This window comes from Chinchilla lanigera, unplaced genomic scaffold, assembly GCF_000276665.1.
Source record: "Chinchilla lanigera isolate Chin_1 unplaced genomic scaffold, ChiLan1.0 scaffold00065, whole genome shotgun sequence".
Lineage (NCBI taxonomy): Eukaryota > Metazoa > Chordata > Mammalia > Rodentia > Chinchillidae > Chinchilla > Chinchilla lanigera.
This window is the reverse complement of record NW_004955466.1, coordinates 1,102,918-1,124,862: the sequence shown is the minus strand read 5'-3', so window position 1 is coordinate 1,124,862 and position 21,945 is coordinate 1,102,918. Positions and strand designations below refer to the sequence as shown.

At 49.6% G+C, this 21,945-nt stretch overlaps 1 protein-coding gene across 2 annotated transcripts in view; it reads left to right on the top strand.

The window, feature by feature from the left end:
• The window catches only part of Exd2 (exonuclease 3'-5' domain containing 2), a 54,826-nt gene extending 44,262 nt beyond the window's left edge, over nucleotides 1–10,564 (top strand). For both annotated transcript variants that reach the window (XM_005399039.1, XM_005399040.2), the window contains 5 exons: nucleotides 3,647–3,975; nucleotides 4,901–5,007; nucleotides 5,238–5,373; nucleotides 6,326–6,682; nucleotides 9,169–10,564. In XM_005399039.1, the coding sequence (XP_005399096.1) occupies nucleotides 3,647–3,975; nucleotides 4,901–5,007; nucleotides 5,238–5,373; nucleotides 6,326–6,682; nucleotides 9,169–9,385 (1,146 nt within the window). In that variant the 3' untranslated portion in view covers nucleotides 9,386–10,564. The remainder of the gene's footprint in view (nucleotides 1–3,646; nucleotides 3,976–4,900; nucleotides 5,008–5,237; nucleotides 5,374–6,325; nucleotides 6,683–9,168) is intronic.
• The last annotated feature ends 11,381 nt before the right edge of the window (nucleotides 10,565–21,945 follow it).

The following is a 21,945-nucleotide window of genomic DNA, read 5'->3' as shown; positions in this document are numbered from 1 at the left end:
GTCTGTATCCCAGCACTTAGGAGGCTGAGGCAGGAGGAGCATTGCAAGTTCAAGACCAGCCTGGGCTACACAGTGAACACAAGGCCAGCCTGGACTGTACAGCGAGACCCAGTCTCAAAAAAAAAGTGTGAGGGGTCTTGAGAGCACAGCAAGTATGACCAGGGCTTTTTGGCTTCATGGGCTTTCATTGTCAGTAGCTCCAGATTGCAGTCAGATTCAGGAACTGTAAGTCTTTTTTCGCTGGCTCCTGAGTTTCTCCAGAGACAAACCCTCTGGTATCTGCCCCCATGGAGTAAGCCCCACTGATGGGGAGAAAGCTGCGCCCGTCTTGCCATTCGATGTGTAGAGTTCCGCAATCCGTTTTTATTCCCAGGTGACATTTTGCTCCACCCTTCGGTGGTACCTTGTATGACAAGGTCCAGAGCCTCTGGTTTAACTATTGTGTGACTTAAACTTTTATCTGTTTTGGAGTAAGGAGAGGTAGTTGCCCAGCCTGTGGTTAGAAGAGGAGGTGTGGAGTTATAAGCATTCTCTCTGGAGACTTCCACCTTACCGCCCTGCTTCCACTCTGCTCACAGATACCTGCTGCCTCCATTTTTTCATGCTTTCCTGGTCGCTGAGGCTCACACCAAATTGTTTTTGGTTTTTTGGCCTATCACCCATTATAGGTCTAGGTTTTAGCCTTCTCTCATTTACCAAGTCAGTTACTGCTTGTTCACCCTTCCAAAATGTCATTAATACAAAGATTTAGCAGTAGTAAGTGTCTTAAGGTTAACATCAGCCACGTGTGGTGGCACATGCCTGTAACCCCAGCACTCAGGAGGCTGAGGCAGGAGGATTACTGTGAGCTCGAGGCTAGCCTGAGCTACGTAAGTGAGTTCCAGGTCAGCCTGATGAGACCCTGTCTCAAAGGAAAAGTCAACATTATCATGTGAGCAAATTCTAGGAATCAAATTACCTGTTTTCTACAAAGATTTCTGACTTGTCATGACCTTGCGTTAATCCTTCATGCCTTATTTCCTTTCTTCTAAGAGCATTTTTTTTTTTTTTTGGTACTGGGAATCGAACTCAGGACCTTGCACTTACCAGGCAGGTGCTTATGCCACTGAGCTATGTCCCCGGCTCTTAAGAGCATTTTTGAGATATAATTTACATATAATATTCACTTAAAGTGTAGATTTTAGTACATGTACAGGATGTACTACAACAAAGTCTAATGTTAGGACCTTTTCATTACCCCTCAAAAAGGTTCCCCATCCCCATTGGCGGCCACTTCCCGTCTCATCCTAAAACTCCAGCCGTGAGCAGCCACTAACCTGCTTTCTGTCTCTATAGATTTGCCTCCTCTGGACATTTCCTATTAACAGAATCATGTAACGTGTGGTTTTTGCAGTTGGCTTATTTCATTTCTCCTGTATTGTGGTTCATCATGCCATGGCATTTATTACTTCATTTCCCTTTATTGTTACATAAGCCTCTATCGTGTAGCTGTGTTTTGTTTATCCATTGATCGGTTGGTGGGCGAGGCTGGGGTGCTTCTGCTTTTTGACTGTTATGAATAGTGCCCCTGTGAACATCTGTGTGCAAAGTTTTGGGGTGCATATGTATTTTTTTGGGTGTATACCTAGTAGTGAAATTGCTGGGTTATGTGGCAACTTTATGTTTAACAGTTTGAGGACCTGCCAGGCTGTGTTCTGAAACAGTGAAATTTTATATTTTCACCAACAGGGAATGAGAGTTCCCATCTTTACCAGCACTTGCAATTATCGGTCTTTTTGATTAGAGCCATCCTGTAGGCTAGACTGGTATTTCTTTGTGGCTTTGATTTAAACTTCCCCAGTGACAAATTATCCTGAGTGTCTTTTCGTGTGCTTATTGGCCATTTATATATCATCTTTGAAGAAATGTCTTCTTTGGAAAAATGTCTATTCGGATCTTTTACATATATGTGTGTGTGTGTGTGTGTGTGTGTGTGTGTGTGTGTGTGTGTGTGTGTATTTATTTGTTTGTTTGTTTGTCTTTTTGAGACAGGGTCTCCCTATGCAGTTCAGGCTGGCCTTGAGCTCACTTTGTAGCCCAGGCTGGTCTTGAACTCGCGCTGATCCTCCTGCCTCAGCCTCCCAAGTGCTGGGATTACAGGCGTGCACCACCATGCCTGGCTTTGCCTATACTTTAAATTGGTCATTTATCTTTTTATAGTTGAATTGTAAGAGCTTTTTATGTGTTCTGTATACTGGTCCCTTATCAGATACATGATTTATAAATATTTTCTTCCATTCTGTGGGTTGTCTTTTCATTTTTTGAGGGGGCCATTTGAAGTACAAAGATTTTTTATTTTGATAAGCTCCAAACATCTGCTTGTTTCATCACTTACACTTTGGTGTCACGTCCAAGAAATCATTGCCTAACCCAAGGTCAAGGTCTTTTCTTGTCTTCTAATAATTTCTCATTTTAGCTTTTTCATTTAGTTGTGTAACCCTTTTGCAGTTAATTTGTGTGTGTCATCTCAGTTACGGATCCAGACCCATTCTTTTATGTGTGGACATTAGATGTCTCAGCACTGTTTCCTAAAAGTGCATCTGTGTCCTGCCGTTTGAAAATGGTGTGTTAAAGCGCACTCTGAACTCTTCACATTCAGGCACACTCTTCACTTTGGGAGGTGATCAGAGGGTGCAGAAGTAGATTATTGATCTAGGCGGAAAGTTTTACCCAAACTTATTTTGTGTATTTTAAAGGCATAAAACAACCTTACCAATAGAATTATTTATCTGGCTTGGTCATTGAGGGCAAATTAAAGGAATTTTAAAGTCTTTACATCCTCCATTGAGAAAAGCTATTAATTTTAGCTTTGACATCTCTGTGTGTGTGTTTGTTTTTGTTTTTTATTTTTGACAGAGTCTTGCTATATAGTTCAGGCCAGCCTTAACTCACTGTGTAGCCCAGGCTGACCTTGAACTCCTGGCAATTCTCCTGCCTCAGCCTTCTGAGTACTGGGATTACAGGCATCCACCACCATGTCCAGCTTGACTACTTTTGTTCATGACCAACTTACATGTTACCAGTTGATTAGAAGAGTTGACTTACCATTGTTAAATAAGTAAATTCAGGAATCGGCCCTGTGACTTTTGACTTGAAGCTCCTGATTAAAACTGATTTGTCTCTCATGTTTTTAGCGTTTTATTACCAGGTATTGCAGGTTATTCTGATTGAGTCACATCCTTTTAATGAATCATGATTCCAGCTCTTCTAGAGGATAACTGTCCCCAGAGTGAATTGTGCATGTTCACTGTCAGATTTAACTTCCCTCTTCCCAGACTTTAGACAAATCTGTCTGTCAGTTTGGTAGCAAATAGAAAGAAGTGCACTGATTTATGTAGTTTAAGATTTTCCAGCATATAGTAAAGGATTATTTTAGCTATTTTAGTTAAACACATAGAGAACATGAAAGTTCATTGTACTATTCTATTGACTTTTGTATAGTTTGAAATTTTAAAGGATAAAAAGTTTTTAAGAAGCACATGGTGTCTAGGTTATTACATGTTTTGAATTAAGATGCTAGAAATTGTTGCCCTCATTGTGACTGGCCTTGAAGTTGCTCTCTCTGGCTCTCCTTCTAGATTCCTCTGACATCTCCCCTTCTCTGCAGGTGACGTATGCTGCCAGGGATGCCCAGATTTCAGTGGCTCTCTTCCTTCATCTTCTCGGATACCCTTTCTCTAGGAATTCTCCTGTAGAAGCAAGCAGCGGCCACAGTGGCTGGAGAAAAGTCTTGGAGAAATGCTGCGACGTGGTAGACATCCCCTTCCGAAGCAAGGGAGTTAGCAGATTGGGAGACAAAGTGAATGGGGAAGCAAGAGGATCTCAGCAGAAGCCAAGAAATAAGTCTAAGAGCGGTGGCGTGGTGCCAGGCAACCACCAAGGGAGAGACCCCAGGAAGAACAAAAGGAAGCCCCTAGGGGTGGGCTACTCTGCCAGGTAAGCGAGTCGTGCCCTGGTTGGCAGAGTCAGCGACGCCGCAGAGAGTGTGGTGCTTGGCTGTGGGCGGGGCACAACTTGGGTCAGGAAGTGGAGGCTCTCCTTCCTTGCTGCGGGGACGTTTGGACCAATCTTTGCTTTATTTATATATTCTTCTTTTCGTCTTTGCTGTCAGTTGCAGTGGAGATGAGGCGAGCTTAGTCTAGCTTTGTTACTGAGCCCACAGTGACCTTGGATCTGTAGCTTCTCCTTCTATCAGTGGGAGTGTAGTTGTTATCCTTCACGTGTTAGCGTAGTTGTAAAGTGAGTGACATGCAGTGCCTTACGCTTTTCGGGGAAGACATGATGAGCTTTCTTCCTTGCTTGGTACTGTGGATGGGTTAGGGTGGCTCCGCGTCTCAGCCATTATTTTCTAGGGGGTGAGAGGCCTCCTGTGCGATTGTAGCTCTGTTGTGGGATGACGTGACTAACAAATACCCCGCAGCAGAAGTCTGCTCCCTGCAGAAAAGGGCTTTTAGTGCTTGGGTGATGGACCGAAGGAACGATTGTATGTGAGCAAGAAATAAATCTGTGTGGCCCCATTACTCTAGCTTGGACTTTTGCAGTTTTAATTTACTTTGTTTAGTCCAGACATGGGGTCGTTCTCCCTGTTGCTCTGATCCTGTTTGCGCTTGCAGCAGAGCTGACTGCTCATGGTCCAGTCGCTAGTATAGAAACAAGAGGCATCAGCAGATTCATCTGTGGTCCTGCCTCTTGACCCAGTGCCGTAGAGGACAGAGCGTGGCTCTTGTTCCGTTCGTTCGCGTCCTCGGTGTGCCTGGCCCTGATGCTGAGCGTAGTTTGAATCTTTCAGAAGAGAGCAGGAAGGCAGCAGGTTCCTGACCAACAGTGAGCGTTCAGTGTGAGGTCTCTCCCTTCCCTGCAGAAAGTCGCCCCTTTATGACAACTGCTTTCTCCACGCTCCTGACGGACAGCCCCTCTGCACCTGTGACCGAAGGAAGGCTCAGTGGTACCTGGACAAAGGCATCGGAGGTGTGAGACTCTGCTCTCGTGGCTTATCGATAACCTGGGGCATATGGGTTCTGGCGGGAGCAGAAGGGAGAAGGGTGGACAGAGAAGGTAGGGAGGCCCTGAGACTCATGGGATTGGCTACCGTATCCCAGAAATAGTGTTCTGGGCCGGCAGTGGGGAGCCCTGCAGGGACCGTCTTCCTGGGGGCGGGGCAGCGCAGTCAACACTGACACTGCTGCTTTTCTCTCAAGAGCTGGTGAGTGAAGACCCTTTCGTGGTCAAGCTGCAGTTTGAGCCTGCAGGGAGACCTGAGTCCCCGGGAGACTATTACCTGATGGTGAAGGAGAACGTGTGTGCGGTGTGTGGCAAGGCAGACTCCTACATCCGGTGAGTGTGGCGTTGGGCGGCCCTGCGTGCCTGCCTCGGACAGAGGTGCCCTTCGTCAGCCTGTGCAGAGCTCTGAGTCTGCCCACTCTCGGCTGAGGGGCTCGGCTCCGGGGCGTCCCCGTTTACCCAGGGGCCTCGGCACTGCCTGGCCACCTCCGGTGCCCTCATCCCTCCCGAGCGGGTCCTTGGCTCCAGGACGCAGTGTTAGTCCCAGTAATAATAAAGTCGGCCGTGGAGGAAGTGGCTCCCTTCTGCTCATGAAGGACCGAAACTCCCCTTAAACCCTCCTCTGAAGCTCTGACGCTCTCCAAGCCTTGTCACAGAGCAGCCAGATGACCCGAGGGCTGCTCTTTCATGTCAAGTCCCACGCCAAAGGCGAGGCTGCCCGCTGGCCCTGACGGCCCCCACTCAAGCCTCCTCCCTGCCCTTGTGCAGTAATTTACTTCCTCCTTTCTCCCCTTGCAAAATGAAGCAAATAGCTGTCTCCAGGACTATTACCTGCGAGCTTATTTCTCCTTTAAAAATAATGATGGACCTAGGTGCACCAGAGAAATAGTGGCAGAGTAAGCGGTTCTCAGATGAAAGAAATTGGCTTGTTCGGGTCATCAGGCTCGAGGGAGCTGTTTTCCAGATGTCAGAAGCTGTTAGAACATCTTTTCATTTCTCTGAGACTTCTCCATCTGGGAGTGCGCTGTCTCAAAGGCGGTTATTACCCTCTGCCTGCCCAGCCCTCCGCTGGAACAGGTGGGCGGTCTTCAAGGAGAGAGAAGGCGGAAGCACAGGAAGGTGGGGGGAATGAAGGCGCAGGTAGTGCTGCGAGCTGAGCGTAGTGCTGCCTTCATACAGTCGTGTTGGGTGTGGTGCCCAAGGCTTCTCAGGGCAGACTCCCAGCAGCCCACCTGCTGGCTTCACGTGTGTTCTGTGTCCTGTGCTAACGAGCGTGCTTCTCCAGGAAGAATGTGATCCCACATGAGTACCGGAAGCACTTCCCCATTGAAATGAAGGACCACAACTCCCACGATGTGCTGCTGCTCTGCACTTCCTGCCATGCCATCTCCAACTACTATGACAACCATTTGAAGCAGCAGCTGGCCAAGGAGTTCCAGGCCCCCATCGGCTCTGAGGAGGGCTTGCGCCTGCTGGAGGATCCTGAGCGCCGGCAGGTGCGCTCTGGGGCCAGGGCCCTGCTTAATGCGGAGAGCCTCCCTGCCCATCGGAAGGAGGAGCTGCTGCAAGCACTCAGAGAATTTTACAGCACCGATGCCGTCACAGAGGAGATGCTCCAAGAGGCCGCCAGCCTGGAGACCAGGTACAGCAGTTCCTGTCGGAGGAGGGGTTGGGGAACACCCCAGGGACGCCAGCCCTCACTGCTTCCTGAGAATGCTTGCCAGGGCAGGGGCAGTGCGGGCTGCACTCTTCCCCGCCTAGGTATCCAGTGGTATAAGACACTGTGGGGATGTCCGAGAATGGTCTGTCTGGAAACTTCACCTGCATAGGAGACTGGCCTTTCGTGAGGGTACCCTTCACCCTTTAAGATCATATATTTAAGTCCAGTCATTTTGTGGTTAGCGTGGGACTATGAACTCGAAGTTGCACCCTGTGTGTTCTACATGGAGGTGGATCCTGATGTCAACACGAAAGATAAAACAATTGTTCGATAATACCCTGAAATTTCTGAAGTTGCCCTGGAAGAACAGTGTGTGTGATTTTGTGTGTCTGGCCTTCTATATAAGTTGACGAGAACTTCAACCGGAGGGTTCCATTTCTTATCTCGTCTGTACTCCAGGGTATTGGCGCACGGAATGGAATGCTGAGCAGAATTGCCGTCCTAGCGGTTATTTTCCTTCTTTCCTAGCTTCTCTTGCCTTCCCATAAGTACATGATGCAATGAACGTGGCGTAACTCAGTGTTCTTACGTCCTGAGAGGTGAACGGGTGCCGCGCTCAGGTGGTGTCAGAACTCTGGCTGCTGTGCGTAGGGTTGCTTCCCAAGTGTCGCTTTTTAGGAGTAGATGTCCATGACACCTGATAGGGAAACTAGTTCTCTGTAGTGTTTCGTTATCAGTGAAAAATAAAAACTTTATGGCAGCAAAAGATTTATTCAAACGTGAAAGTGTTTATGTCGCGCATGCTACTGATCCGTCATAGGTGTTGCCAGTATTTACTGAACAGATGCAGTATTCATGGATACACTGTGCTGTGTGCCACAACCTAATAAACCTTACATAAACTACCTTAATTATTTCTGATAACAACCTGATAAGATAGGTTTAGATCTCTCATTGGTAACTGCTGATAGTATATCTTACCTTATAAAAGCTTTTAAAGTTCAAAAAAACTATAGTTCAATTTTATCCCCATAACTTTTCTGTGTACTTACAGAATAAGTGTTATTTTCTAAGTTTTATGTTAAATATCCTGAGGTTAAAGGTAAGTAACTTGCTACGGTCATATTAAAATCAGTGACACTGGCTCCATCGATTCATTCCCAAATGAAATTTCTAAAATAGCCCCTCCCACTTCAGCCATGCCTGGACCTCTGATGAAGGTCTGCATCTTGCTGAATTGGATAGACAGGTGAATTGGATAGCCTGGATTGAGACTGAGAAGAACAGGTATCAAGACAGGCCAGTTAGTGGGCTCCGAGTTAAATAGTAAACCATCTGCAAACATGCAGAGGGCGCTAACGTTGCTAGACCCCAGGGGCTTGTGGGAGAGAGGACTGAGAATGGAGTGCGGACGGGGGAGAGGCTGGCGGTACGCAGTGCTTCCTTGCGAAAGGTCAGCGTTCTTCCCCCGACGGAAAACTGTTCACACGGTGTCAGCAGTTTTCAAGGCTCCCCGTCTGCCTGTTGGGAAGGAGCAGGGCTTCGTCTGCTCTTCCGCAGCACCATTTGTGCAGCTGGGCAGCCAGAAGGGCATTTCAGTGTGACTGTCCGTGGGCTCTGACATTCCTCTTGCGGGAAAAGAGGCACTGAAGAAGGGTACCGTCTTGCCCTTGCGGTTAGCTGTCACCGTAAAACCAGGACCGTAAGGTGACTTGTTTCTTCAGTGCTGGCAGTTGAGCCTGGACGTTACTGCGCTGCATTCTCAGTCCTTTTTATTTTTTTTATGTTGAAACAGGGTCTTGCGTTATACTCCAGATGGGCTTGAACTTGTGCTCCTCCTGCCTCAGCCTCCTGAGTAGCTAGGATACAAGATGATTTCACGGTCTCTCTTCAATACTGAGAAGGGTTCAAAATAATAAATAACTTAAAGAAGAGTGGTCACTGAGTAATTGTGGACTAAATAAAAAACCAAAACTCTGCAGCCACCGTCAGCCAGACGGTAGGGCCGTCCTAGTGCTGGCAGAATAGCATACAGTGGCCTCCCTCCAGGTATAGCTCAGAGCTCCCCAGTGTCTTCTGTTGGATTATGAACTGTATCCCATACTTTTAAGAAGAAAGCAGAGCTGGACACATTGGTGTATGACTGTAATCCCGGGACGTCGGGGCTGAGGCAGGAGGACTACAAGTTCCACCTCACCTGGCCAATGTAGTGAGACCCTCTCTCAAAGTATAAAAAGAGCTGGGGAATGTAGCTCAGTGTAAAGGCACTGGGTCCAACAAGCACCACAAAAATTAATAATTATTATAATGGCAGGGATGAGAGAGAGGGTGTTTTAAAACATTCAAGCAAGCAGCCCTTTAGGAGTCCAGCCACCTCCCTTGTGCTCTTAGCCTGCAGTGCTGAGGCCGTCGGGGAGAATGTCTTGTGCTGGTTTTCCTCACGCCTTTCGCGCTTTGTGTCTTGGCAGGATTTCCAACGAAAGCTACGTTCCCCATGGGCTGAAGGTGGTGCAGTGTCACGCCCGAGGTGGGCTGCGCTCCCTCATGCGGCTGGAGAGCCGCTGGCGTCAGCACTTCCTGGACTCCATGCAGCCCCGGCACCTGCCCCAGCAGTGGTCAGTGGACCATAACCACGAGAAGCTGCTGCGCAAGTACGGGGATGACCCTCCCGTGCAGCTGTCGTGACTGCGGCTCTCCGCCCCGTCGGGACGGTGGGAAGCTGGAAGGAAAGGCTGGAAAGCCCCCTCGTCCTGTTTTACTCCATCACTGCCCCGCCCGGGTGGCCCCACTCAGTACTAACCTGTAGTCCCAGGGTGCTTTTTAAGTGAGGGGAGCTCATGGTTTTGTGTTTTCACTGGGCAGAGTATTTTTTTTCCTTCCTCTTATTTTTGTGCACAAGAGAGGCCTTAGCCTTTCTTTCTCTCTCTCCTGCTTGCCCTTTGAAGAGGGAAAATGAAGACTTCTCCCTGAAGTGACGTGGCAAGATGCTGAGAAAGTGGGTGAGAGTTCTTCCCTGCCCGCCCCGGTTTCCCTCCCGGCAGATGGGTACTGTGCCAGCCCTGTCAGGAGGGAGATGTCCTTACAGAGGGTGGAGGAGTGACCCAGGAGTCACGTTCATTTTCCCAGGTCAGCCTCAGAAGTCTGATTTTCCTTGCTCTTCCGTGATTCATCCGGTTGGGACCCAGCCCCAGCCACCTAGGTTGCTTTGGTTTATTTCACATACTTGAAAATGCTGCCCTTCACACATCTGGGACCAAAGCAGCGACTTCTGCCGTGTGCGTCTACCCAGCACGGGGCTGACTCCCTGCCTGAAGCCGGCCTCCAGCCTGGACCGGGTCTGGGAAGGCCGCGGTAGCTTATTCAGCCTTCCTCAGTTGTTCGTTGCCTGCCTGTTGCCCTCCTGCCCAGAACCGTGAGGTTTTTTAGCTTGATCTCTTTCTGAGGGGAGATTATCTGTTCTTAGAACCCGTGTCATCTCCCGTCAGTGTTCCAGGTGCCATCAGATTTGCAATGCTGACCTCTTTTCACACTGAATTCACTCCCAGAGCCGTGTGGTCAGGTTGTGGGGTGAAGACTTCGCCTCCTCTGACGCCCGGGACCCTGAGATTAACTTGTACTTTAGATGTTCAAGGGGTGAACGTTTCCTCTTTCAAAATGTTAGGCCACCACTTTGAGAATGAAATTGGTTTATTAGTGATTAGTATTTTTTCTAAACTATTAGTAAAACTTTCCTATTTTACAAGATCCTAATATGCTTGCAAGGCATTTTATGGCCAGACTCCAACAAGAGCTCTATTTTGAAATTGTGCCCAAGCTGGTGATAATTGATACGACGCTGATAAATAAAACTACTTTTAAGCACAAGGCCCACTGATTGTCCATGTGAAGCGTTGCCTAGCTTTCCGAATCAGTACGTGTTCTGGGGGAAGAGAGATTTACCCCAGCGGCCCCGGCGGCGTTGTGACGGGGCGCGGCTGCTGCGCGTGGATGCGCCGCACACGCAGTGCGCCGCGCCCGTGGCCCCTCCCGCCCGGGCTCCTCTGCCCCTCCTCTCGTCTGGTCCTCTCACAGGCCTCTGGGACGCTAGGCTGGAGCTGCTTGAATAGGCAGTACAAGCCGCTTTGGGGACACGTGCGCAGTGCTGTAGACGGCGGTCACAGGGCCTGTGCCTCTTGGCTGCGGAGCCCGGGGTGGAGGAGCGCTCCGGAGGTGGATGCCCAAGCCAAGTGTGGCGCTTGGTCCTGTAGGAGTCAGGTTGGCCACAAGAGGGCACTAAGAGATTGGTTTCTGTATTTATTCTTGGGCGACGTTTATACATGGTTGCGGAACATAACTCATGACCTGTGTTTTAAAATTTGTGCAGCTGATTTTGAGTCATTTTGATAGGTTGATATCCAGCCTTTTCCTCGTAAAGCGAGAGCGGGGCTCGCTCCTTCCCACAGACCCTCCGATGAAGAGGCGGAAACTTCAGCAGGTCACTGAAGGTGCCTGGTTGCTGTGGGCAGAGGGAGGGGGCTCTGCAGGGGAGCGTTCCGCCAGGCCCAGTGACACACCGCCTCCAGGGGCGAGCAGAGAAGGCCAGCCTGCGGCAGCCTGACCTCCCGTCCTTCTCAGAAGTGAGGGTCTTTATATCCTGAGTCTGTCTGGGACTTCAGCAGACTTTCCGTAAGACTACAGTGGCCATCTTAAATGAGAGATCTTTAGGGAAAATATTTTTTAAAGTGAGTATTTACTGTTTTTTTCTGATATAAAATATATGCTCATTAGAGAAAAGTCTAAAGACTAAAAATCCATCTTTGTTCCAACTAGAACAGAGCTGGACTTTGAATTTCCTTTTAGTATTTAAAAATGTCATTCAAATGACACCCAGGAGGCTGAGGCAGGAGAATTGCTGTGAGTTTGAGACTAGCCTGGGCTACAAAGTGAGTTCAGGGCCAGCAAGACCCTGTCTCAAAAAAACAAAACCAAAAAATGCATAAATATGCATATTTAAGCAAAAAGGTCATATATATATGTATATATATATTCTAATTTCCCCTTCGTGTATATGGTATCACAAGTAGCTTACTGTGTTTTAAATCTTTGAAAATGAGTTTCTATTATCCATTCTTACCCTGTTGAAAGCTTCATTTCAGCTCCTTTGTTATTATCATGGATGCCATGATAAATTTTTTTTTGTCTTTTTGAGGCAGGGTCTTGCTATGCAGTTCAGACTGGCCTTGAGCTCACTTTGTAGCCCAGGTTGGCCTAGACCTCATAATAATCCTCCTGCCTCAGCCTCTCAAGTGCTAGGATTACAGGTGTGTGCCACCACCCCTGGCTAAAAAATGTAAAAGTTTTAATTAAAAATAATTTTTTTCTTTGAAAGATGTTTCTATCAAGTAGATAAACCATTAGTGATTTGCCATCCGAGCTGAATGAGGCACGTATTCCCGGATTTGTTTCCACTTGAGTGCAGCCAGAACTTATCCCTGTCATGGATAGATCAAATGACCAAATGTTTTCATTTGAAATAAAGCCATTTTAATCCCTTGTTTCTGACTCTTAGAAACCCAGGAGATGCAGAGTTTTGGGTCAGCTTCTTAGTCTGCCTGTTAGTTGAGGCCCTGACCTCTGACTAAATGAAATTCACAGTTTACCCTGCCACTCTGAGCTTTGCCCCCCTTTCTTCCTTTTTTCTCTTACATCTCGTCTTTCTGAGAGGTACCTTTTTTCCTAAAGGAAACTTGCCGGTGTGCTAATTATTATGTTGTACTAATTATGTATTTGAAATGAACCCTTTGTTCTGGTTGCCTTTTCTGTGTAAGCTGATCCTAGCGAGAGTACTGTGTGTAATCCCTCAAAAACACAGCGAGGATCAGCTTTCTGGAGAAATGAGCTATAAAGGGTGTAAGAATGATTCTTTTTGAGACTACCCCTTGGTCTGAATAACATAAATTCAGAACCCCCCACAACTCTTATTTTGGAATTCAGCTGTGCTTTTCAGGCATTCCGGAGCCCAGTGCCTTCTGCCCATCCCCGCCCGCGAATGGTTTCGTGTCAGGCAGCAGCAGGGCTGACATGCAGCTGCCCGCCCAAGTGCTCCGCACTACCAGTTCCACCCCCACTGGGAGACACATGGGTCCTTTGCTTGAGGCACTAAGGTCCTTGCCGAAATGCCAACTCTGGTTAGAGGCTCCTACACTCCAGGCATATCTCGGCAAACTGGCTCATCATTTCCTTGTTTTTTATTTGTGGCGGGTTTTCTGTTGTTTTGTTTTTTATTCTTTTGAGACAGAATCTCGCCGTGTAGTCCAGGCTGGTCTTAAACTCGCTATGTAGCCCAGACTGGCCTCGAACTTGTGACCCTCCTGCACCCTCCTGCCCCAGTCGTCCAAGTGCTGGGATTAAAGGTGTGCACCACCCTACCCAGCTAGGTCATCATTTGGGTTTTTTTTTTTCTTTGTCTTTTTGAGACAGGGTCTTGCTATGCAGTTCAGGCTGGCCTTCAGTTCACTTTGTAGCCCAGGCGGGTCTCGAACTTGCTAAGATCCTCCTGCCTCAGCCTCCTGAGTGCTGGGATGATAGGTGTGCGCCACCACACCTGGCTTAGGTCATCATTTGGGAAACAATTGAGCCAACTTCCTTTGCACAGGAGCAGGAGTGTCAGAGGACCTAGTTCATACATCCTTGGTTGTGTCATTTTCTAGTGTGGTAGTGCTGCCATAAAGGTCGTGCTCTACCAAACGGAGGTCATTGATCTCACGCCCTGTAGACAGGACCCAAAGCATTTGTCCTCCTCCCACCCTCCTTGTTTGTTTATCAATTGTTAAATTTTTCTCTCTTACTAATGGAAAACATGTCGCCTTTCTGCCAGCATAGCCTTCAAAGCGGCTGAGTTAGGAGGCAGCATTATTAAAAGCACAGTACACGACTACTTCTGCTCCCTTCCCAAGCTGCAGTGTGCTGGGCACAGCTGGGGTCCCACCAGGGTATCTGTACGTCCTGGACAAGAATCAGACTCGGGGTTGGTAAGAAGACTGAGGAACGCGACTGAGACGCGGGCCGTTCTAAGGGAGACGCGTGTATTTGATTGGTGAGGGTGGGAGGGCTCCCTTGTGGCTTTAAAATCTAAAGATTTTGCGTCTTCCCGTACTCAGTTCATCATGTGTTAGGGATTTGGAGGAGCCCGATGATGACCTGGGTTCTGATTCCGCTTACCGTCTGTGTATCTCTGGATGAACCCCCTTACCTTCCTGGGCTCCTTTCTGTACTTACAGAGTTAGAAGTTTGAATCAGATGTGCGGCAGGAGCTCTCCGAGCTTTCGCATTCTGTACAGCACCCGTCGCTGCTTCTGTGGCCCTGTCCCTTGGCCGCTGTACCTTCTGCTCTGCTGCGTGCCCTCACCCTGCCCCCAGCCCTGGGGACGGAGACTGCACGGAACGCGCAGATGCGGGAAGCCGGCTGCCACACCACATCCCCTGGCCTCGCTCAGCAGGGAGAAGCCTCCTGCTCCACCCGGCGTCAAAATACCCTTCCTCTCGCCAGAGCTGCGCTGTGCGTGGCGCCAGGGCACTCGTGTGTCCTCTCCGTCCCCTGCGTAACCGTGAGGAGAGGGGGGACAGCTCGATCTCCAGCTGCATTGCCAGTGCTGGGCCGTTTTTTAACCTTCCAGAGTAGAAATGAGGCACGGGCATCAAGTGTTGCAGGTAGAAGGCCACTGAGGGAGGAAAAGACTTCCTTCTCTTCAGGACAGGACGGATTAATAGAGGGAGAGTTGGGCTGGGTGCCTTAAAAGAAAAACGTTAATCCAAAGTGTGAAATACTCTCTCCTTGTTTATGTTGTCTCGTCTGAGAACAGTTAAGGTGTTCACCCCCGAGCCCTCCATGAGACAAAGGCCTGGGGACCGCGGGAAGGCTCCAGAGCCCGTGTCTCACCCACCCTGGCTTGCCTTGGGCTTTGTCCTGCTCACCTGTCCTCTGCCTGGGTGTCAGCTGGGCAGATGTGTGCAAATGTGAAGTTGGCATTTTATGAGCCACAAAGACACCTCTGTACATACCCATTCCTGGGCTCAGCTTCAGTCCCAGAGAGACTGTGTTGGCTTTTCTTTGTGTAGAGTGGATTGTACCGAGCATGCTCAGTGTGGGTCTCTTCACACTCGCCTAGAGCAGTGGTGGCGAACCTATGGCACGTGTGCTACAGCAGGCTGTTTATGTCATTGAAAGCTCTAAAAAGTTCGCCGTCACTGCCTAAAGGGAGTCCTGATTTCTACCAAATATGGATCTTTTTTGTTGTCATTCCAGAAAAAATAATCAGCTAGCCGAAAAGAAGGCTCAAGTACATTTCTGTGCCCGCTCCTAGAAGATTGCTAACTGTGTGCAAGGTTCAGACAGCTCACTCGCATCCCTTAGAGCTGGTGAAAGCCCAGTCAGTTGGCTTCGTTTCCTTTAAATCAAGATACGGGTGTTGGGCCCTGGAGGGGTGGTCTGAGCCATAGCACATACGGCTTTCTCTGAGTTCTTGGATGCAATGAACGGGACTAACGTTGGCTCAGAAAAGGAACAGAAGATGACTTGGGGTAAGTTTTTCTTTTTGAAACATTATATAAGTGCGGAGCAGTTGGCTGCCATCCCCCCGACCCATCAGCAGAGCTTGACCTTGGCCAAGATTGTGCCTCATCCTCTCAGCGTTTCAGCGCAGAGTTGCGTTTCAGCTGTGGAATGCTTAACCAAAAGCACATGCTGTAGTGGTGTTTTCCAAAGAGCACGGTTTTGCAGAAAGTCCACATAGTGTTGTTTTCTGAAAACAGCAGCCTTCTCTGAACTACCGGTCCAGCAAGCCCTCAAACCGGCTTATTTGTACACAAGGGCTGGGGCTGTCATCATCGTTAGCAATTCTGAATTGAAGCGCAGGACAGAACTGTCTCAGCTACTTTTCTCTCGTTGCTGAGACAAAATACCCAGCGCGCAAAATTAAGGAAGGAAAGGTTTATTTAGCTCACAGTTTGTGGATGTTTCAGTACATACTTGGTTGGCTCCGAGGCAGAGTGGCACATGGCAGAGGGCAAATGTTCGGCAGAAAACAGCAAAGGCAACGAGGGCAAAAGGGAGGAGGGGCAGCAGGCAGCCTCTTTCCCTCCCTTACATTGTATGCAAACTATCCGCCCCAGGGCAGGTGTAGCCCTCACATCCATAATCCCATCATTGGACCAAGAATCAATTATAAACTCTTAAAAGCCCGTCCCATGATGCATGAGGATTTGAGGGGACATGCAGACACAAACCATAACAAGAACACACAGCAGATGCACACACCTTAAAGCCATAGCTGGGCGAATTTTGGCAAATTTTACAACCATGTACTAGCTAAGACACCTATCCTGATGATGCATAGCTGAGCAAACTCCCCTAAAACAGTAAATCCAGGTCAGCATGTGGACAGTTAGGTATACTGAGTCTGGGCAGTTTGCCCACCTCTAGTAAACCTGTTTATTGGAAAGTTGCATGAAGTTTGATTTTAATAAGTTAATTTTTTTGTTTGTTTTTGTGTTTTTTTGTTTTTTTCCGGTACCAGGAATCAAACTCATGACCTTGCGCTTGCCAGGCAGGCGCTGTGCCGCTGAGCTAAATCCCCAGTCCCTTAATAAATTAATTTTTAAAAAGAGGTAGTATGTGTACTCAGGATAGAATTTCTAAAAAGTACATAATGAAATCTTAGTCCATTCGTCCTTGAAGGTAACCAGTATAATTATTATTTGCATATTGTACATCCTTCAAAGAGTGCACATGTGTGGTTTGGGATTTTTTTTGTGTGTGTGTGGTAATGGAGGTTGTACCGGGGTCCCCACACATACTAAGCAAGACCTGTACCTCTGAGCTGCATCCCCAGCCGTTGGGTTGGTTTTTAAACCCGAAGTGTCTCCTTTGGCTGTTGACCAAGAATATGTTTCTCCACTCTTCATATTCCAGGTTCTAGTTCAGGACATTGGTGCAGAAGCTTCTTGGATCCCGCAGCCCCAGTAGGGCTAACTCTGTTTGTCCCGTACGGTGAACAGTTCACCCTCTCGCTGTTACCTGGCTCAGAGGTCGGGTTTCTCATGGGGTTGCCGTGACCTGGTAATTGTAGCTCCTGCTTTTTTTGTAAAGTAATGCTTAATTGCAACCTAAAAGCAAATGACAGGCGAATCTTAGAAAGCCCCCCCCAACACCATCCAAACCTGCGTATTATTCACTACCCAGCCATCTTTCTCTTTAAATACAGCATTGATCTCACATTTACCTTTAAAAGCCAACTTCTGTAACAGAAACAGCTTGATTTGGACATTGAGGATTTTTGTTGTTGTTTTGGGTTTTTATTTTGTATTTTTGAGACAGCATCTCATTATGTAGTTCAGGCTGGCCTTGAACTCACTATATAGCCCAGGGAGGCTTCAAACTCACAGCTGTCCTCCCTCAGCCTCCTGAATGCTGGGATTACGGGCGTGCGCCACCACACCTGGCTTGTGTGTTAAATTTTGCAAGCATATAAAGAATATGCAGAGCAGCCTATTATTGGACAGTCCTTCTCACAGCTCACTGGCTCAAAGCCCAGGGGAGGAAGTCCCATTTCAGTCACTTTCCAGGTCACTAAGACATGATCACCAATACCCATAATTTAAAGGGAATGTGTACGGTGGTGCATGGTTCAGACAGTCCTTACATGGTCGTCAGCATGGTGGAAGTGCTGTGCAGAGGAAGGCCGCTTACCTCATGGCTGATGGGAAGCAGAGAGTGAAGGGCGGAGCGGGAAGGGAGCTACACCCTCCAGGTTACGCCCCGTGACCACCTCTTCGGACCAGACCGCACGCTAACAGCCGCCAGCTGTAGCACCTTCCACAGGCCTTGCCTCTGAGCACCTGCAGCGTTGAGGATATCCCAGGCACAAACCACAGCCCTCTCATCCGAACCCTGTCAGTGCGCGAAGGAGCACAGCGGCAGGGTGGCTTTCCTTGGCCACTCCCAGCTCCCAGCCTTCTTTTCTACTTCCTCTGTGGCCGATGGCTGGGAGTCAGGTCTGCAGTTTGAGCTTCCCGGAGATCTGAGTCCAAGGAGAGGAGTGAGGCCCTCGGTGTTTTCCAACCCTAGGCTCCGATGCCCTGTTAGTTCTCTCCTGTGTCTGGCTAAATCTAATCAGCCAAGGCCTCTCAGCCGTTAAGAACATCCCCCCTGGCCGGGCAGCTCCCTTTGAGCATCTCCTTAGAGCGGCCGTCCCATTGGAACAGCATCTGCTTTCTGACAGCGTGGAGACAGGAGGAAGGAGGTCTGAGTCCCTGGGACCGTGTTCCGTAGGCTCGCAGCCAGTGGCCTGGTGGCTTGGGGGAGGGCGGGAGGAAGAGGGGTCATCTGGACGGGCAGGGATCTTCCCGGTCTCAGCGTGTGGCCTGCGCAGGGTCCTCCTGCTAGGCTGGTTCCCCCGGCCTTTGGCTGCAGCCTTTCCTGGGCAGGGCAACAGAATGAGGCAGAATGCTGGGCGTCTTCCATAGATTCTGCTTGCGGCAGCCAGCCACCCCGATGGCTCGGAAGGTGAGCGGCCCTTCTCGAGGGGTGTGCCCTTCTCCAGCCTTGTGCACCCCGCCACCCCAGCCGCCCCCGCCCGCCTCTCTGACCTGACTGCGCTCGTGTTAACCGTCCTCGGCTGCTCTTTGGATGGTTTCTCCTCAGGCCTCTCTGGCTTTAGTATTGGTTACACTTCTGTTGGTTCCCCTCTCTGCCTTTTGTTTCCCGAGGGCTGTTTTCCTGCGTGCTCTGTATCTTTTCATCTCTCGGAGTCTGTTTGCATCCACTCTACCAAGTGCACATCTCCATCTGCTGCTCATTGTCCGGCTCTGTCACGGCTTCCCGACGGTCCTCTCGCCCCGCTTTCTCACAGTCCGGCGGGGACAGCTCTGCCCTTCCTGGCCAATGTGCGGTTAGAGGCCAGGAGAGTTCACGCATTGCAGTGGGAGACACTGGACAGGCAGCCCGAGGTCCACGCCAGGGCTCCGGCACTGCCTGTGATCCCTAAGTAGAGCGTGGGCAGCGTGCTGGGCCACGACCAAGGCGTCCTCCAGCGGAGAAAACCTTAGGCTGCAGAGAGCCAGTGTGACCTCTTCCCGCCCTGGCTCAGAGACCATGTACAAGGCCCAAGGGTAATTTTCAGAATATTTTAACTGTAATCTCTGGATTCTCAGTAAGAAGGAATGCAAAGGAAGCAAGCTAGGGCTTTTAATTTACTGGTGGGAGTCAGGCGTGGTGGCACATGCCTGTAATTCCAGCACTCAGCAGGCTGAGGCAGGAGGATTGCCACAAGTTCGACACTAGCATGGGCTACATAGAGCTCAAAGCCAGCCTGAACTGCATAGCAAGACCCTGTCTCCAAAAAAAAAAAAAAATAATGATTTCCTGTTGGGAGATGGGCTGTGCTGATCCAGAAAGAAGTGGGTGTGGCGGATGTGAATGGAGGGTGTGGGCGGAGGAACCTACCTCGAGCACCCTAAAGTGTGGTGCAGGTGACAGCTCCAGGCAGGAAATGGACCTCAGGGGAGACCGCTGTCGGCAGTGTGTCCACGTGGGAGGTGAACTGGAGGAGGAGGAATCAGAAGTCAGAAGAGGGCTGGGGGACGTAGGGGACACAGAGGTGACGGAGAAGCACCTGCCCAAGGTTACGCTCAGAAGGGGGCAGAAGAGGAAGCCGGGCGGCGGCTCAGCGGCACAAGGGCCAGCGGCTGCGGGGCTGGCACGGCTGGAGGGGCAGCTGGGAGGGGACCCCTCCACGACTCTTGTTCCCCACTCATCCCTAGTATTATTATTTTGAGGCAAGGTCTCACTGTATAGCACAGGCTGGCCTCAGATTCCTAGCAACCCTCCTGCCTCCTGAGTTGTGGGGTTCTAGGGGTGTGTCACCACGACGGGCTTATCCTTTTTTATTTTACATCCTTGTCCTGTTATATTAGTAGCAGAAAACACGCAAAACGGGGCAGTCTGTCCTTAAAGGGAATGGCTAGGGTGGGAGTGTAGTTCAGGGCTGGGTGCTTCTTGCCCTTTGCTGGATGATTTTTAGGCTTCTTCACCCACCTGGCTGCTGGAGCGGGGAGAGTGGAACACCCCAAGTGGCGTCCCTGTGCAGCTCGACAGCCCAGCAGTGCCAGGGGTGCCAGAGGGGGCAGACGGGCAGCAGGGCAGCAGGTGTCAGTGACCCCAGCCGCAGAGCCTGCTGTGAAGCGCGGCGCCCAGCGCAGATCCCGGCTCCACCCGTCTCTCCGCTGGGTACTGAGCTGCACAGAGCCCGGCGGGAGAAGAAAGAAAAGAACCTTTTTCTTGCTTAAGCTGGTTGTAAGTGAAGAGGTAGCAAATGGGAAAAATCAAGGTACAAAGGTTGCAAACAAAACCTCCCTCCCTCCCATCCCTCCTCAGAGCATCCCTGGATGTCCCATTTTCTTGGATATTCTTCCACTTTCTCCTTTTTTAGGAGCGGTGTAATTGCAGGTTTTCAGCAATGATCAAAGAGCATATTTTCAATTGTTTGGGTGTATACGTGCATATGCAGTGGGGAATCGAGCGGCAGTAAAGAGAGCTGTATCCCGGGTTATTGTCAACAACTCCTGCTGGGGCAGAGATGAGTTTAAAATATGAAAAGCACAAATGGAATCCTAAAATGCTAGTCCTAGAAGGACCTCCTGAGGACTTTTGTCTAAGAGTCCATTTATCGATTGACTGAGTGACTGTACTAGGGGTCGAACCCAGGGCGTCCACACTGAGCTACATACCCAGCCTTTCTGACGTTTTATTGTGAGAATAGTGACTTGCTAAGCCTCCAAGTTGCTAGACCAGACTTGAACCCTGGATCCCCTTGCCTCAGCCTCCAGAGTGCTGGGATTGCAGATATGTGCCCCACACCTGGCCCCGGGATCCTATTTTAAACATAAGAAAGAGGCTCAGGTAGGTGACTTCTCCAGGGTCACCAGGCTGGGTGACACACCTGTAACCAAAACCCAGGTTTCCCATCTCGGTCCTCCTGCTCCCCAAGAACATGCTGAACGCTATAATTCTAGGCAGCGGCCTTTGTAAAGTTGCGATCCAGAGATGGAAGCAAAAACAAATGATTAGGTATATAGATTTAGAAATTTCCCTGTTGTGTCCGCTGGATCAGATACTTCGAGACAGTAATCAGGAAAGAACTCAGTAATTCCAGGGAAAGCCTGAAATTAGATTCAGTTGAAAACAGCCCTGACCCCCCGCCTCCATCCACACACACACGTTTGTATGCGCAGGCACCGGAGGAGGACAGAGGGGTCGGGCGGAGCTGCAAAGTCTGGTCCGTTTCTCCTGCTGACTCCAGGCTGAGGTCCGGGGTCAGGCAGAGCCTGGAAGCGGTGGCACAGTGCCGCCCTCTACGGGAGGACCTCGGAACTACCCTCGCTGCGGGAAGCTGCTGGTGTTTTCCTTCTGGGCAGGCGAGAGAAATGTCAAGCTCGACTGAGGAAACCTGTGTGTGGGCACGGGGCAGGGATTCCAAGGGAGAGGGGAGGAGGTGGGGAGAGGCTGCCCGTGGCACCTCAGAGCTCACCACGGCTGGCTCCAGGAGCACTAGCAGCCTAGCTGCTTACCACCATTTACCAGGAGGAAACGCAAGATTTATGCGCTGATAAAATGGAAGGATGAGGGCCGGAGATATAGCTGAGCGGTACAAGTGCCTGCCTGGCAAGCGCAAGGTCGTGAGTTCGGTTCCCGGTACCGGAGAAAAAAAAAAAAAAAAAAAAAAAAAAATGCAGGATGCTTTTTAAAAATTCTTTCTGCGCTGGCAGCAGCTCCAGGCACTGTGAACAATTTCGGTGTCCAAGCCAGGTCGATGGGCTTTTTGATGACTTCACAGGGTGGCTTCAGCAAGAGGGGACACGTTCGACTGTGCACGCTGGCTGTAAAACCCTCGCGTGCTTTGAAATGGTAAATTTCCAGGCAGTGGGAATGTGGCGTCACATGCCTCCTGCATTAACAGCTTCTTCTTCCTGTTCAATTATTTTGACTTGTGAGGGAGTAGAAATTACACCCAAAATATATCGATAGATGTTTTGGGCCTGACTGAGAGCTTCAAAATATATACCAGCCCTGGGAAAATTCCTTTAATTTCCACTTCCCAGTTTCACCAAGCAAATGGGAGTATCAATTCTAGGCACCATTAGACCGAAGAAAGGGAGGCCTAGGGTAACGGGGCTCTTGACCCAGATACTCTCTGGCCTGATTGCCTGGC